The 15,436-nt window shown below is 49.0% G+C and overlaps 1 protein-coding gene across 1 annotated transcript; it reads right to left on the bottom strand.

Moving 5' to 3' along the window:
* Positions 1 to 721: 721 nt before the first annotated feature.
* On the bottom strand, positions 722 to 14,566 carry TUBAL3 (tubulin alpha like 3). Its single transcript, XM_081927229.1, has 4 exons — positions 14,373 to 14,566; positions 7,508 to 7,751; positions 4,129 to 4,277; positions 722 to 2,098 (listed from the first exon to the last, which is right to left on the bottom strand). The coding sequence occupies exons 1-4, from the start codon at positions 14,373 to 14,375 to the stop codon at positions 1,118 to 1,120; spliced, it is 1,377 nt and encodes a 458-aa protein (XP_081783355.1). The 5' UTR covers positions 14,376 to 14,566; the 3' UTR covers positions 722 to 1,117.
* Between the last annotated feature and the right edge of the window lie 870 nt (positions 14,567 to 15,436).

Below are 15,436 nucleotides of genomic sequence, written 5' to 3'. Positions count from 1 at the left end.
CTCAGAAGGAATATGCAATTACTGTATGCTTGAGAAACACTGAATATCAGGGCCAAACTAGACACAACAGCACAGCTTGGTTTTTAAAAAATCAAGCACAGCAGCCTCAATTTGGACCCTGGCGTTGTGGAGGGGCGGGTTAAGGGGTTTAAACACTCCCCCCCCACACACAGCTGGTGTGATCCCAAACCAGATTAGGTCCTCATGCCTGCTCATTTCCCGGTATGCCCCACAGAGAGCCTCAAGGTCCATAAATAGCAACACTCTAGAGGTCCCGGGCCCTAAGGAAGTTAGATTAGCTTCAACCAGAGCCAGGGCCTTTTCAGCACTGGCCCCGACTTGATGGAACGCTCTGTCTCCTGAGACCAGGGCCCTGCAGGATCTGATTTCTTTCCGCAGGGCCTGTAAGACAGAGTTGTTCCACCTGGCCTTTGGCTCAGAATCAGTTTGATTCCCTCCCCCTCTTTCTTTTTTCTTTTCTCTTTTTCCTTTCTCCTGCTGTGATGAGGCTGCATTTTAATATTTTACTGTTTCAATATTTTAATGTTGTATTTTAATCTTGTTTTTAAGTTGTATTCATTCAACTTGTTTTTATTATTGCTTGTTAGCCGCCCTGAGCCCAGCCTTGGCTGGGGAGGGGAGGGAATAAATAAAAATTATTATTATTATTATTATTTGCGTCGGAAAGGAAGCTCCCATACTAGAGGTGTTCCACTTTTTATTATTAAAGTACAAAGAAGCAGATCACAGCGTCTTCTAATAATAAAGGGTACTTCCCCCCCCCTTACCCATTTTCGAGTGTGCAGAAGTGATACAGGACAGCCAAGCCTCTCCTGCACCCTCCCCCTCCGAAGATCCGCACTCGAAAGAGTTAATTTCACATAATTAGGAAGATAGGAAGTAAAGATTCAAAAAGCTACAAGGAAGTGCCTTCTAAACAAAGTACAATGTGTTAAAAAGTCCTTACGCTACACAAGTCTTGTAAGAGATACAGTAATGTTTATTACGGGGTGGTGGTTTTTTTTTTTTTAAAGAAAGAGTCAATAGGTTTGGTTCACCTCCCCATCTTAGCCCAGTTGCATGCAGGATTGGCCCATACAGACGCATGGCCTTGGGTTTAATATTCTTCCTCAGCATCCTCTTCCTCCCCGTCCGCAGAATCCCTCCCGACTTCCTCGTAATCCTTCTCCAGGGCTGCCAGGTCCTCCCGGGCTTCGGAGAACTCCCCCTCCTCCATGCCCTCCCCAACGTACCAGTGGACAAAGGCCCTCTTGGCGTACATCAGGTCGAACTTGTGGTCCAGCCGGGCCCAGGCCTCCGCGATGGCGGTGGTGTTGCTCAGCATACAGACAGCCCGCTGCACCTTTGCCAGGTCTCCCCCGGGCACCACCGTGGGCGGCTGGTAGTTGATGCCCACCTTGAAGCCGGTGGGACACCAGTCCACAAACTGGATGGACCTCCTGGTCTTGATGGCCGCGATGGCCGCGTTGACATCCTTGGGCACCACGTCCCCCCGGTACAGGAGGCAGCACGCCATGTACTTGCCCCGGCGCGGGTCACACTTCACCATCTGATTGGAGAACTCGAAGCAGGCGTTGGTGATCTCCGGCACGGAGAGCTGCTCATGATAGGCCTTCTCGGCCGAGATGATGGGGGCGTAGGTGGTCAAGGGGAAGTGGATCCTGGGGTAAGGCACCAGGTTGGTCTGGAATTCTATCAGGTCGACGTTCAAGGCGCCGTTGAACCTCAAGGAAGCCGTCACAGACGAGACGATCTGCCCAATCAACCTGTTGAGGTTGGTGTAGGTGGGGCGTTCGATGTCAAGGTTGCGGTTGCAGATGTCATAGATGGCTTCGTTGTCCACCATGAACGAGCAGTCGGAGTGCTCCAGGGTGGTGTGGGTGGTCAGGATGGAGTTGTAGGGCTCCACGACGGCCGTGGAGACCTGTGGGGCAGGATACACAGAGAACTCCAGTTTTGACTTCTTGCTGTACTCCACCGAGAGTCGCTCCATCAGAAGCGAAGTGAAGCCTGACCCTGTTCCTCCGCCGAAGCTGTGGAAGACCAAGAAACCTTGGAGCCCGCTGCATTGGTCAGCCTGCATCAGGAAGAGAAATTTGGTTATTAGAGATGGCTGTTGGCAATATAACAGCTCGATTAGTAAGAACGTTGCTCAACAGCTACGTGATCATGTACACATGCACAAAGTGGGACCAGGTTTAGGTGCTAACCATGGTTTGCCCAATTGGGGTATCACAGCAAACTGTGATGGGAGAAAACCAGGAAGTGGAGGAGGAGGGAACCCAAGGCACAGTCCCAAGTTGCCAAACCGTGGTTTGAAGGACTGGGTTTGTGGCACCTGAACACAGCCCACCTTAAAGCAGTAGGGGATTCGAGAGAAAACACTCAGTGATCCCAAGAGTCAAGGAGTACCTCTACTAAGTCAGAGCTCCATTTAACCATTACTCCTAAAAGCAAACCATTTGAGATGTTAGAAACACCGGACGTGGGATCCTCTAGGTACATAAGCACTGATCTTCTGGACATTGGAAGGAGCCCAGAGAGGTGCAATGCAAAGCAGACCTGGACACAGAGTCGGAGGCTACAGGGCACAAGATGTGGAGCAGGGTCAGGGGTCAGGACCCAGAGCTGACTGCTGAAGATAGGGAGGCCATTGCACGTGAGGCAGCTGAACAAGAACTTCCAGTGGAAATGATATATGAGATGAAAAAGATGTTGAAATAAACATTTATTTTTTAAAAAACCAGAAGTATTTTTACTTTGCATTGTAAGTGAGGACATTAATAGACAGGACAGTAAACTGTTTTTATATGCAACAGCAGCAGCAAGAGTATTGTTGGCACAGAAAGGGAAACAAGAACTACCGATGAAAGAAGAATGGCAGACGAAATTAATGGACTGTGCAGAATTGGATAAGGTGACAGGAAGGATTCAAAACCTGCGGGATCAGTGATTGAGAATCTCTGAGAGGACTGGAGTAAATATATGAACTACTTGAAAAGCAATTGTAATCAACAGATTATGCCAGTAGGATTGCAATAAGTTTGTAAGGAGGACTATGTGAAACATTGCAAAGAAAACTATGATAGGAATTATTAGTGAAGGAGTATTAAATGTAATACTGAAAATAATGAAATGCAGATTAAGTGATACAGACTGGAAAATCTTCAGATGCAGTTGATGGAAGTCCAAAACATTGTATAAGATAAGAAAGTGTGTTATATGGTTTTGGGAAATTATATATAGTTTTTGAAAAAAACTTCCACTGGAACTTCCCAGACCACCAAGGCCTCTTGAGCCAGAGCCTGGATGTCTTGCACCGCTCATCACCAGTCCAGCAGCTCATCAGGAGGGAGGCTGTGGCATGATGGAGGAGTGGCCACCACCTTCAGGCCAGAGGTTGTCTCTTTAAGGCTCTGAAGCTCTCTCAAGGGGGAGGAGCCTGGATACAGAGGCATGCATAAATAAATAACCCTAATAATAAAATAATTTATTATTTATACCCCACCCATCTGGCTGGGCTTCCCCAGCCACTCTGGGCTGCTTCCAACAAAATATTAAAATGCCGTAATGCATCAAACATTAAAATCTTCCCTAAACAGGGCTGCCTTCAGATGTCTTCTAAAAGTCTGGTAGTTGTTGTTCTCTTTGTCATCTGGTGGGAGGGCGTTCCACAGGGCGGGTGCCACCACCGAGAAGGCCCTCTGCCTGGTTCCCTGTAACTTGGTTTCTTGCAGGGAGGGAACCGCCAGAAGGCCCTCAGCGCTGGACCTCAGTGTCCGGGCTGAACGATGGGGGTGGAGATGCTCCTTCATATATACTGGGCCGAGGCCGTTTAGGGCTTTAAAGGTCAGCACCAACACTTTGAATTGTGCTTGGAAACAGCCCCTATCTGCTCAGTCGGAGCTGCCTGTCCTCCTGCATGTTTGGACCAGCCTTGCCACTTTCCCCATCAGACCAGTTCACAACACTGTGCACAAAAACCCATCCCATGTGTGTCCAGTTTGGCTCCAGCCTGGCTATGAACATTTGTGAATTAAGCTTTTACGCCATCCTGTGACACAGGCGTTAGCGTGTGTGTGTGTGTGTGTGCAGGGGAAACTTAACCATTTTGCGAATCCTGCCCAGGACTGTGTCAATGATCTCCTTCCCGATGGTGTAGTGGCCTCGGGCGTAGTTGTTGGCTGCATCTTCCTTGCCGCTGATCAGCTGTTCGGGATGGAAGAGGGAGTGATAAGGCCCTGTGCGGATTTCATCTGTAGGGAGAGAGATAAGAGCAGGGGTCAGCAAACTTTTTCCGCAGGGGGCCGGTCCACTGTCCTTCAGACCTTGTGGGGGGCCGGACTGTATTGGGGGGGGGGAAATCCCCCCCACTGACTCTCCCCTCCCTTCCCCACAGCACCAGACGACCCCCGGTGGCTGCTTACCTGTGCCTTGCGAGCAGCAGGGGCTGGCGATGGCGGCGACGGGATAATAACAATACTAAATTAATAATAATTAATAAAATAATAATAATAATAATAATAATAATAATAATAATAATAATAATAATAATAATAATAATTTATTTATTCCCTGCCCATCTGGCTGAGTTTCCCCAGCCACTCTGGGCGGCTCTCAATCAAGTGTTAAAAACAATACAGCATTAAATATTAAAAACTTCCCTGAACAGGACTGCCTTCAGATGTCTTTTAAAGATAGGATAGCTGCTTATTTTCTTCACGTCCGAAAGGAGGGCGTTCTACAGGGTGGGTGCCACCACCGAGAAGGCCCTCTGTCTGGTTCCCTGTAACCTCACTTCTCGCAATGAGGGAACCGCCAGAAGGCCCTCGGCGCTGGATCTCAGTGTCTGGGCTGGACGATGGGGTGGAGACGCTCCTTCAGGTATACAGGACCGAGGCCGTTTAGGGATTTAAAGGTCAGCACCAACACTTGGAATTGTGCTCGGAAACGTACTGGGAGCCAATGCAGATCTCTCAGGACCAGTGTTATGTGGTCTCGGCGGCCGCTCCCAGTCACCAGTCTAGCTGCCGCATTCTGGATTAATTGCAGTTTTCGGGTCACCTTCAAAGGTAGCCCCACATAGAGCGCATTGTGGCATGAAAGGGCTGGCTCCAGAGAGGGGCTGCTCTGTTTTAAATAGCACTCAGCTACCCGCAGCTCCTGTGCCTTGCGAGCGGCAGGGACTGGGGGGGGGGCGGCGGACGGATGATGAGAGGCACGAAAGGGTTGGCTCTGGAGAGGGGCTGCTTAAAGTGGCGCTCAGCCATTCGTGGCTCAACAAAGCCCAGCCCCCTTCCTCCTCTAGGCAGGGCGGGGAGAAGCCAGGAGGGAGGGAGGGAGGGAGGGAGGAGGCGCCGCCGCGGTGTGTGTAAGTGGGGGGGAAATGATCAGAATCTCCATGCTGATCCATGCGGCGATTCCCAGACAGTCCGCGGGCCAGATCCAGAAGGCATTTGGGCCGGATCCGGCCCCTGGGCCTTAGTTTGCTGACCCATGGATAAGAGGGAGTCCACAGGCACAATCAATCGGAAAATGCCCTTTGTTACTCTACTATGGAGTACCCTCCAACATCTCTTGCCATTGGCCCTGCTGGGTGAGGTTGTTGGGAGTTTTAGTCCTCGACATCTGCAGGGCTCCATGTTTGTCCTGCCTCTAACAGTTTGCCTGCTTTCACGAAAATCCAAAAGAAGTGATGTACCATATTTTTCGCCCTATAGGACGCACTTTTCCCCCTCCAAAAATGAAGGGGAAATGTGTGTGCGTCCTATGGGGCGAATGCAGGCTTTCGCTGAAGCCTGGAGAGCGAGAGGGGTCGGTGCGCACCAACCCCTCTCGCTCTCCAGGCTTCAGGAGAGCCCCAGCGCCAGCCCCACAAGGTCGGGGGACAGAGGGAGGCGGAATGCCGCCATCCCGCTGTCTCCTGAAGTGGTTTGGAGGCTGACGGTGGGCAGACCCTGCCGCAAGCTCCGGGGACAGTGAGCAGGCGCAGCGCGTATTCCCGCTGTCCCCGGACCTAGTCTGAAGGCAGGCGGCGGGGAGAAGAGCGCTTCTCCCCGCTGCTGGCCCCACAAGCTCCGGGGACAGCTGGGAGGCGCAGCGCGTCTTCCCGCTGTCCCCGGACATGGTTTGCAGGAGGGCGGCAGGGAGAAGAGCGCTTCTCCCCGCTGCCTGCCCCACAAGCTCCGGGGACAGCTGGGAGGTGCAGCACGTCTTCCCGCTGTCCCCGGACCTGGTCTGAAGGAGGGCTGTGGGGAGAAGAGCGCTTCTCCCTGCTGCCGGCCCCACAAGCGCCTGGGGGGGAAATAATTTTTTTTCTTTATTTCCCCACAAAAAAACTTGGTGCGTGCTATGGGCCGCTGCGTCCTATGGGGCGAAAAATACGGTACAGTGGTGCCTCGCAAGACGAAAAGAACCCGTTCCGCGATTCTCGTTCCGGAGGCCCGTTCGCAACCTGAAAAGAACGCAACCCACGTCTGCACGTGCGTGGGTCACAATTTGCCGCTTCTGCGCATGCGTGTGATGTCATTTTGTGCGTCTGCGCATGCATGAGCAGCGAAACCTGGAAGTAACCCTTTCCGGTACGTCCGGGTCACCGGGGGACACAACCTGAAAAGATTTAACCTGAAGCAAACATAACATGAGGTATGACTGTTGTAGCCTAGTGGCCCTGTACATACCGTATTTTTCGCTCTATAGGACGCAGTTTTCCCCCTCCAAAAATGAAGGGGAAATGTGTGTGCGTCCTATGGAGCGAATGCAGGCTCCTTGGCTTCAGCGATAGCAACGCGAAGCCTCCGAAGCGCAGAGGGAGCGCTCCCCCCGTGCTCCTTGGCTTCGCGTTGCTTTTGCTGAAGCCGCCTGAAGCCCCCGGAGTGCAGGGAACTCCCGCTGCACTCCGGGGGCTTCAAGCAGCTATCCACAAGCCTTCGGAGCGCAGCAGGAGTTCCCGCCGCGCTCCGAAGGCTTGCAGATGGCCGTCTGAAGCCTGGAGAGCGAGAGGGGTCGGTGCACACTGATCCCTCTTGCTCTCCAGGCTTTGTTTCACTGGAGAGGCGCTGCACAGTTTTCCCTCTCTGCGCAACGCCCCTTCTATGGTCCGGTGCATCCTATAGAGCGAAAAATACGGTACTTCCCATGCAAAAGGTTCCTGGATCTAGCTCCTGCATGTATTGGTAGAACTGGAAAATACTCCTGCCTGAAAACCCGCTCTTTAACTCTGAAGTGGAAGAAACAGCCATTTGGGTTTTCTGTGGATTGCTGTTCGCTCCATTTGCTATGGTAGAGAGTGTGTTTTCCCAGGGAGTGCTTGCACGCAGTGCTCTAAAACCCAGACCTGTTCTTGGAAACAAAGAAGTTTGGAAGAGCCTTAAGACAGCTCTCTTGTATCTTGCGCCTAGGTGAGTTGGCAGCACTCACTACTGGACATCGACAAAATGTCCCAGAGGTCGTTTTCATCCTAATGGATCTCTGCAGGTTATATTACCTATGACAGTCGGTTCCAGGTCAATGAAGACCGCCCTGGGCACGTGCTTCCCTGACGCAGTCTCGCAGAAGAACGTCTCGAAAGAAGCATCCACCTGCTCCGTCTCTGGCAGGATTTTGGGAGCTGCCTGGTTCCCGGCGATGGTGCCGTCTGTCTGAATCCCATGTTCCAGGCAGTAGAGCTCCCAGCAGGCATTGCCCATTTGAACGCCAGCTTGGCCAATGTGGATCGACAGGCACTCCCTCTGGAATGGAAGGGGACAGAGAGAAAGATGCTTTAACACCCTTCACCAGCAATAATAATAATAATTTATTATTTATACCCCACCCATCTGGCTGGGCTTCCCCAGCCACTCTGGGCAGCTTTCAACAAAATATTAAAATACAGTAATGCATCAAATGTTAAAAGCTTCCCTGCCTTCAGATGTCTTCTAAAAGTCTGGTAGTTATTTTTCTCCTTGACATCTGGTGGGAGGGTGTTCCACAGGGCGGGCGCCACTACCAAGAAGGCCCTCTGCCTGATTCCCTGTAACTTGGCTTCTCCCAGTGAGGGAACAGCCAGAAGGCTCTCGGCGCTGGACCTCAGTGTCCAGGCAGAACGATGGGGGTGGAGATGCTCCTTCAGGTATATTGGACCGAGGCTGGACTGAGCATAACCTTGGGGTGAATTCTTGGCAGAATACCGATTCTCTCTTATTTAAGACAGTGGTACCTCGGGTTACATACGCTTCAGGTTACATATGCTTCAGGTTACAGACTCCACTAACCCAGAAATAGTGCTTCAGGTTAAGAACTTTGCTTCAGGATGAGACCAGAAATTGCGGTGCTCATCTTGCTTTACTGGCCGAGGAAGCTGGCATACAGCTTCCGGGTCATGTGGCCAGCAGGACTAAGCCGCTTCTGGTGAACCAGAGCTGCTCATACAAACGCTGTTTACCTTCCCGCCGGAGTGGTACCTATTTATCTACTTGCACTTTGACGTGCTTTCGAACTGCTAGGTTGGCAGGAGCAGGGACCGAGCAACGGGAGCTCGCCCCATCACAGGGATTCGAACTGCCGACCTTCTCATCGACAAGTCCTAGGCTCTGTGGTTTAGACCACAGCGCCACCCGCGTCCTTCTATTCAGCTGTATCCTAGAGCAAAAGATACACCAGGAGGCTTCGTTTGGTCAGAATAGTGTGCAAACTTCCATTGTTAATGCTAAATACCTTCGTCCTGGTAAATGAGCCACCATAGTCGCTAGAGGGCCGTGAAAATTTGTATCCCAGGCTTTTTAGACTCGTCTACCTGTGTACTATCTGAAACCAAAGGGGCACATTGGTTGCCAGATGTGATTCCCCTCCCCCAGCTCGGCTGATAAACCTTTGGTCTTATGATAGCCACGTGTTTAAAACAACCCCTTTATTCCTAAAGAGATTCCATCCTTATCTTTTGTGGCCAGCAATCAATAATAGACCTTAACTGCAATAAAAATCCATGCTGCAGTGTGCTGTGCCAGAGACGCTTTGTGGGAGGAGCCTCCGGCCCGGATTGGATGAGCTTCTGTGATGTCACAGAGGGACAGGGCAGCCAGGAGAGACAGGGATTGGAAAATGTGTGTGTTTCGCTACCTTGGCTTTTCATTTTTACCAATCCTCATTTCTACACCCAGTTTGTGAAATACCATATTTTTTGCTCTATAAGGCTCACTTTTTCCCTCCTAAAAAGTAAGGGGAAATTTGTGTGCGTCTTATGGAGCGAATGCAGGCTGCGCAGCTATCCCAGAAGCCAGAACAGCAAGAGGGATTGCTGCTTTCACTGCACAGCGATCCCTCTTTCTGTTCTGGCTTCTGAGATTCAGAATATTCTTTTTTCTTGTTTTCCTCCTCCCAAAACTAGGTGTGTCTTGTGGTCTGGTGCATCTTCTAGAACGAAAAATATGGTGTAAAAAAAAAGTCTTCGGGGAAATTTGCCAGAGTTTCGTGTGACTTTCTCCTACTATACCAGTGTTTTTCAACCACTGTTGCCTGGTGTGCTGTGGGAAAAATTGAAAAATTCGAAAGATTTAAAAATAAAGTATTTTTTATTTTTTCATATTTCTGTTTACTTACTATTTCATAATAAAGTAATTATAAAATACTTCCTTGTGTTTATTTGATTCCTATTCAAGAGAATTGCTTTATATATAATCAATATAGGCACAGAGTTAAATTTTTTAACATTTTCTAATGGTGGTGTGCCTCGTGATTTTTTTCATGAAACACGTGTGCCTTTGCCCAAAAAAGATTGAAAAACACTGTACCATACACATTTTTCGATGCAATTTTGCCTACTAGTTGCATTTTTGCAAAGCAAATGGAGATCCAGCAAGCCTGTCTTTAAATGTGAACGGAATCAAATTTATCCCCCGTCCCTGGGAGAAACTTAACTACTGTTGCCTGCGCTGCTCAAATCAGAGAGTCTAAGAAAGGAGAAGGCAGGAGTCTGGGGCAGAAGGCTAAAGATGAGTTGTATTTTGTGTTGATGGTGAGGAGGACTAACGCGTCCAAAAGACAACATAATCCAGAGGAGGAGAAACGATTGCCAGAGGGAGAGACACAGACAGAAATACACATACACACACATACGTGTGGAATCAGGCATAGCTGAGCAAAATTCAGGTTTACATACCAAATATTACCGTACTTTTCTGTCTATAAGACGCCCCCTATCTTTGGGAACTCAAATTTAAGAAAATGGGGGAAGATGCCGCAAAACTGTTGAGCTTTTTAGGGGGAATTACCCAGAGTTGTTGAGCTTTTTTAGGGGGGACTCACCCACACGTCTCGCTAAATCCGCCTCCCGTCTGCCCCATCGCCAGCAGAAGCTGCCAGTCGCACACCCAACTGCTGAAGCATCAGCCAATCAACACCACCCATTAACGCAGCAACCAATAAAATGCACAATAGCCTTACAGCCTCGGCAGCAACCAATCAAACGTCCACCCTATGCACTACCCATGCATAAGACGACCCCCACTTTTTAGCATGCTTTTTTTACAGAAAAAAAAAGATAGTCTTATACACGGAAAAGTACGGTATGTATTAAATCTGTATACTGCCCTTCCTCCAAATACATAGGGTGGCTCACAACATAAAAATAGAAAACGAGGATTCAAAATACGTAATAAAACACAAGCAAACCAGTAATCTCTCCCACATCTGTCTCCGAAGCCCCAGCAGGTGCTGCAACCTTCCCACATCTTGACTTCAGCCCCCAGAGGTGTATTGTATTGTCTCGCGATACAGATGGAAGCCATAGAATGTAAATCAGCCAAAAAGCTTGGTTATAGAGCAGCCTTTCTCAACCTGTGGGTTCCCAGATGTTGTTGAACTACAACTCCCATCATCCCTAGCTAGCAAGGCCAGAGCTCAAGCATGATGGGAGTTGGAGTCCAACAACATCTGGCCACCCACAGGTTGAGAATAGCTGTTCTAGAGAAACATTTTTGCCTGGTGCAAAAAGATATTTAAGGAAGGCTGCAGACAAGCCTGGCTGGGGAAAGCATTCCACAACCGGGGAGCCACCGTTGAAAAGGCCCCGTTCTAGTGTTGCCATCCTCCAGACGCCTCGAAGAGGAGCCACACAAAGAAGGGCCTCAGGGGATTGCTGGCTCTGGGTCATTTCATAGCCAGCAACATTAACCATTTGCTTTAAATCGTTGCTAAAAGATGTATTTTAAATTGTTGTAACCCACCCTGGGTTGTAATTGTAAATTGTTGTAACCCACCCTAGACAGCATCTTAAAAAGCAGAGACTTCACCTTGCCAACCAAGGTCCATATAGTTCAAGCTATGGTTTTCCCAGTAGTGATGTATGGAAGTGAGAGCTGGACCATAAAGAAGGCTGATCGCCGAAGAATGGATGCTTTTGAATTCTGGTGCTGGAGGAGACTCTTGAGAGTCCCATGGACTGCAAGAAGATCCAACCTCTCCATTCTGAAGGAAATCAGCCCTGAGTGCTCACTGGAAGGACAGATCCTGAAGCTGAGGCTCCAAGACTTTGACCACCTCATGAGAAGAGAAGAAGAAGAGTTTGGATTTGATACCCACTTTATCACTACCCTAAGGAGTCTCAAAGCGGCTAACATTCTCCTTTCCCTTCCTCCCCCACAACAAACACTCTGTGAGGTGAGTGGGGCTGAGAGACTTCAAAGAAGTGTAACTAGCCCAAGGTCACCCAGCAGCTGCATGTGGAGGAGCGGAGACGCGAACCCAGTTCACTAGATTACGAGTCCACTGCCCTTCACCACTACACCACACACCACACCACAAGAGAAGACTCCCTGGAAAAGACGCTGATGTTGGGAAAGATGGAGAGCCCAAGGAGAAGGGGACGACAGAAGACTAGATGGTTGGATAGTGTTCTCGAAGCTACCAGCATGAGTTTGACCAAACTGCAGGAGGCAGTGGAAGACAGGAGTGCCTGGCGTGCTCTAGTCCAAGGGGTCACGAAGAGTTGGACACAACTAAACAACAACAACCCACCCTTGGGATCTCAGGATGAAGGGCAGATAATAAACATTTGGTTGAAGAGCTCTGTGTTTTTCAAAGTAAGGGCACTTCACTTACAGATATCGCTGTTACATTGAGCATCTATCCTGATTTGTTTGCAAGGAGATTGGATAACATTGGCTAGTTGGTGTGCATTCATCCTGGCTTGTTTGCAGGGAGAGGCCAGACGATGTTGCATCAAAGCAAGCACATCTTCCTGACATTTTCCTTCTTGCAAAAAATCCCAAGCTTTCGCCAAAGCAGGTTTGCGGCTCGAGCTCTCGGATCGACTATCACTGCGCCACCTGAATTGGCTGCAATGCAATGGAATCCTACCCCAAACTAGGAACATCCTGGAAGCTCCCCAAACTGATGGAAGCAGGCCGATCATCCTGGTTGACCATAAATGCAGTACCGCTTCCATTCAGCTGTCCTGAACTCCCGCAGTTACTTTCGATGACTCCACACAGCGCCTTCCCTTTTGGTTTTGTTTTTTTAAGAGGGAGTTGTGGCAAGACTTTGGTTCAGAGCCCAGAAATGGCCCGAGAGACAAGAGCGCCTCAAGAACAGGTGTAAAACCCGGCGAAATCTGTTCAGCATATTTGAGATGCCACGACCATGACACATGCGTGCTTTTGGGGCGGAGAAATAAAGCAGAAGAGGAATTAATTTTTTAAGAAAAGCTTTATCCCAGTGAGATGACTACGGTCAGCCACAGCCTGATCCGCGTTCTTCCAACTGCGGCGAGATTATGAGTCATGTGTCAAGAACACAACGCGAAGGATCAGAGGAGAGTTTATCCAGTCCTTCGCTCGCTCCCTCCCACATCCTACAACGGTCAGCCCCGGGAAGCCTACAGGCGATCAAAATGCGAGATGACCACACCAGCTTCTGCTCATCAGATCTGACAGCTGCTTTTCACACCGCCCTCCACAACATGCCACAGTCCCCGTCCATCTATCTATGATGGGAGTTCTAATTGTAGCTCTTCTGCCCCAATTTGCTGGAGTCACTCGGGACATTCCTTGCGGCCAGCAAAGAAGAGAAGTCCCCACTCCCCTTTTTCCTCTCTCTCAACAGTTTGCCAAGTGGTAGCACCTGCTCTCGACGCAACCACAGAGCAAGGAAGCCAGTCGGGAATTGCAGAAGATTTCCTCAGTCGGAGACAGCCGTCTCTTGGCTTCCACGTGCAACTGTTAAAGCATACCAACCCCCAACTTAAAAAAATTAAAATAATAAAAAAAAAGCTTGATCCGTTTCTGCTCCAGGACCAAACAAGATCAAAATTGTACAAGGTTTTTTCTCCCTTCCAGGAATTCCAAGTGAACACTGTTGGACTGGCAGGTTTTCCTATTTAAACTTCCATGCAAATACTCAACTGGGCAACTTGATAACAAGAGAACAATAGGTCTTTGAATCCAAATTTTTGCTGGGTTAAGGAGTGAAGTCACAGCTCAGAAATTCAGCTCATGCAATATAGACTTCCAGAACTGCCCTGTCTGTGGACCTGGGCCTACTCATGAGTAAAGACCAACAATGGATCTCCTTTTTGGGATAAAGCACTCTAGATTTTTGGACTCCCCCTACACCCCCTAAGCAGCTATCTTAATTAAAATCCATTAAGATCAGCATAAATAAATGAAATGCAAGCAGCAGTCCTTTGGAAGAGCTTCCCAGAAGTTTCGTTAAACTTTTTTTGAGGTTGTCCGAGAGTCTATAGTTTTGAAACATTCACAAATAATATATATAATTTTTCTTTTTCTGGAAAGGGGGAACAGCTCTATTCTTTTAGCATATCAACCCTTGGGATTACAGTAGACAAAGGCAATATGGCAGTTTCCTCTTATACAGGGGAGGGGAATAAGGGCAAGAAATCTGCAAAAGTACAGTAATCTCCTACCTAAACCATGCTCATAACTGAAGTGTGAAATAATGTAGGGGAAAGGGCAGGAGGAAAGGGGAGGTGGAAAAAAATGAGAGCGGGACTTTATACAGCAGAACAACACATTTTATGCCTCTAAAGATCCAGAGGGAAAAGAGATCTCAGCTGTCAGAAAGGAGACCCACAACTTTGCAAGAAGATCAGCTAAGTCCCTGAACAGAGAAAAACTAAGGGGAGGGGTGTGCGGAAAAGACCCCCCCTCCCTCTAAACCTCCCTTTTGCTACAGCCTAGCTTTTACCTTATAAGGAGCAAACCCCAGCCCAAATGAGCTTAAAGTATTCATCAATAACCCTTCCAGAAAAGTTAACTGAAAGTTATCAAAAAGATCCACAGCCCAGATAAAATCAATACATACAGCACTCAAGCGACAGTTTCAAATCCAAACGAGAAACTACAATGCCATCAGCTTACCATACTGGTTCTATACGCTTGCTAAGATTCCAGCAAAAAAACAACAACCAGCTGCTTTCTCGGCTCCCAGCAAATTTATAACCCAGCAAGAATTGACTCCACCTGAAGATGAAGTCCTCTCCTCATTTAAAGCAACAGAGGCGCTTTTTCAAAAAATGCCAGGAAAAGGCTGGAATCGGCTGCAATAGTTTGCTACTGGCTTATGCCTCTGCTTGCTGTCAGGTTCGGAGTGAAACGGCTGCTGAGAAATCCTCACATCCTTTCTGAGAGAGTCCCGACCCCCCCAGGAAGGATCCTGCACTGTGCACACTTTTGGTGGTGGTGGGGAACCCACAGGTGTCGGTTTTCCAATACTGCCAATGTGGTGATATTATTATTTTTATTAATATTATTATTTATATTCCGCCCATCTGGCTGGGTTTCCCCAGCCACTCAGGGCAGCTTCCAACTGAATATTAAAAACAATACAGCATCAGACATTAAAAGCTTCCCTAAACAGGGCCGCCTTCAGTTGTCTTTTAAAAGTAAAATAGTTGTCTATTGCCTTGACATCTGATGGGAGGGCGTTCCAGAGGGCGGGTGCCACTGCTGAGAAGGCCCTCTGCCTGGTTCCCTGTAACCTCACTTCTTGCAGGGAGGGAACCGCCAGAAGGCCCTCAGCGCTGGACCTCAGTGTCCGGGCAGGACGATGGGGGTGGAGACGCTCCTTCAGGTATACAGGACCAAGGCTGTTTAGGGCTTTCAAGGTCAGCACCAACACTTTGAATTGTGCTCGCAAACGTACCGGGAGACAATGTAGGTCTTTTAAGACCGGTGTTATGTGGTCTTGGTGGCCGCTCCCAATCACCAGTCTAGCTGCCGCATTCTGGATTAATTGCAGTTTCCAGGTCACCTTCAAAGGTAGCCCCACGCAGAACGCATTGCAGTAGTCCAAGCGGGAGATAACCAGAGCATGCACCACTCTGGCCAGACAGTCCATGGGCAGGGAGGGTTTCATCCTGCATACCAGATTGAGCTGGTAGACAGCTGCCCCAGACACAGAATTGACCTGCGCCTCCATGGAC

The sequence above is a fragment of the Podarcis melisellensis genome, assembly GCF_964234715.1.
Source record: "Podarcis melisellensis genome assembly, chromosome: 10".
Taxonomy (NCBI): domain Eukaryota; kingdom Metazoa; phylum Chordata; class Lepidosauria; order Squamata; family Lacertidae; genus Podarcis; species Podarcis melisellensis.
The sequence above is the reverse complement of the archived record's forward strand: the minus strand, read 5'-3'. Positions and strand labels throughout refer to the sequence as shown.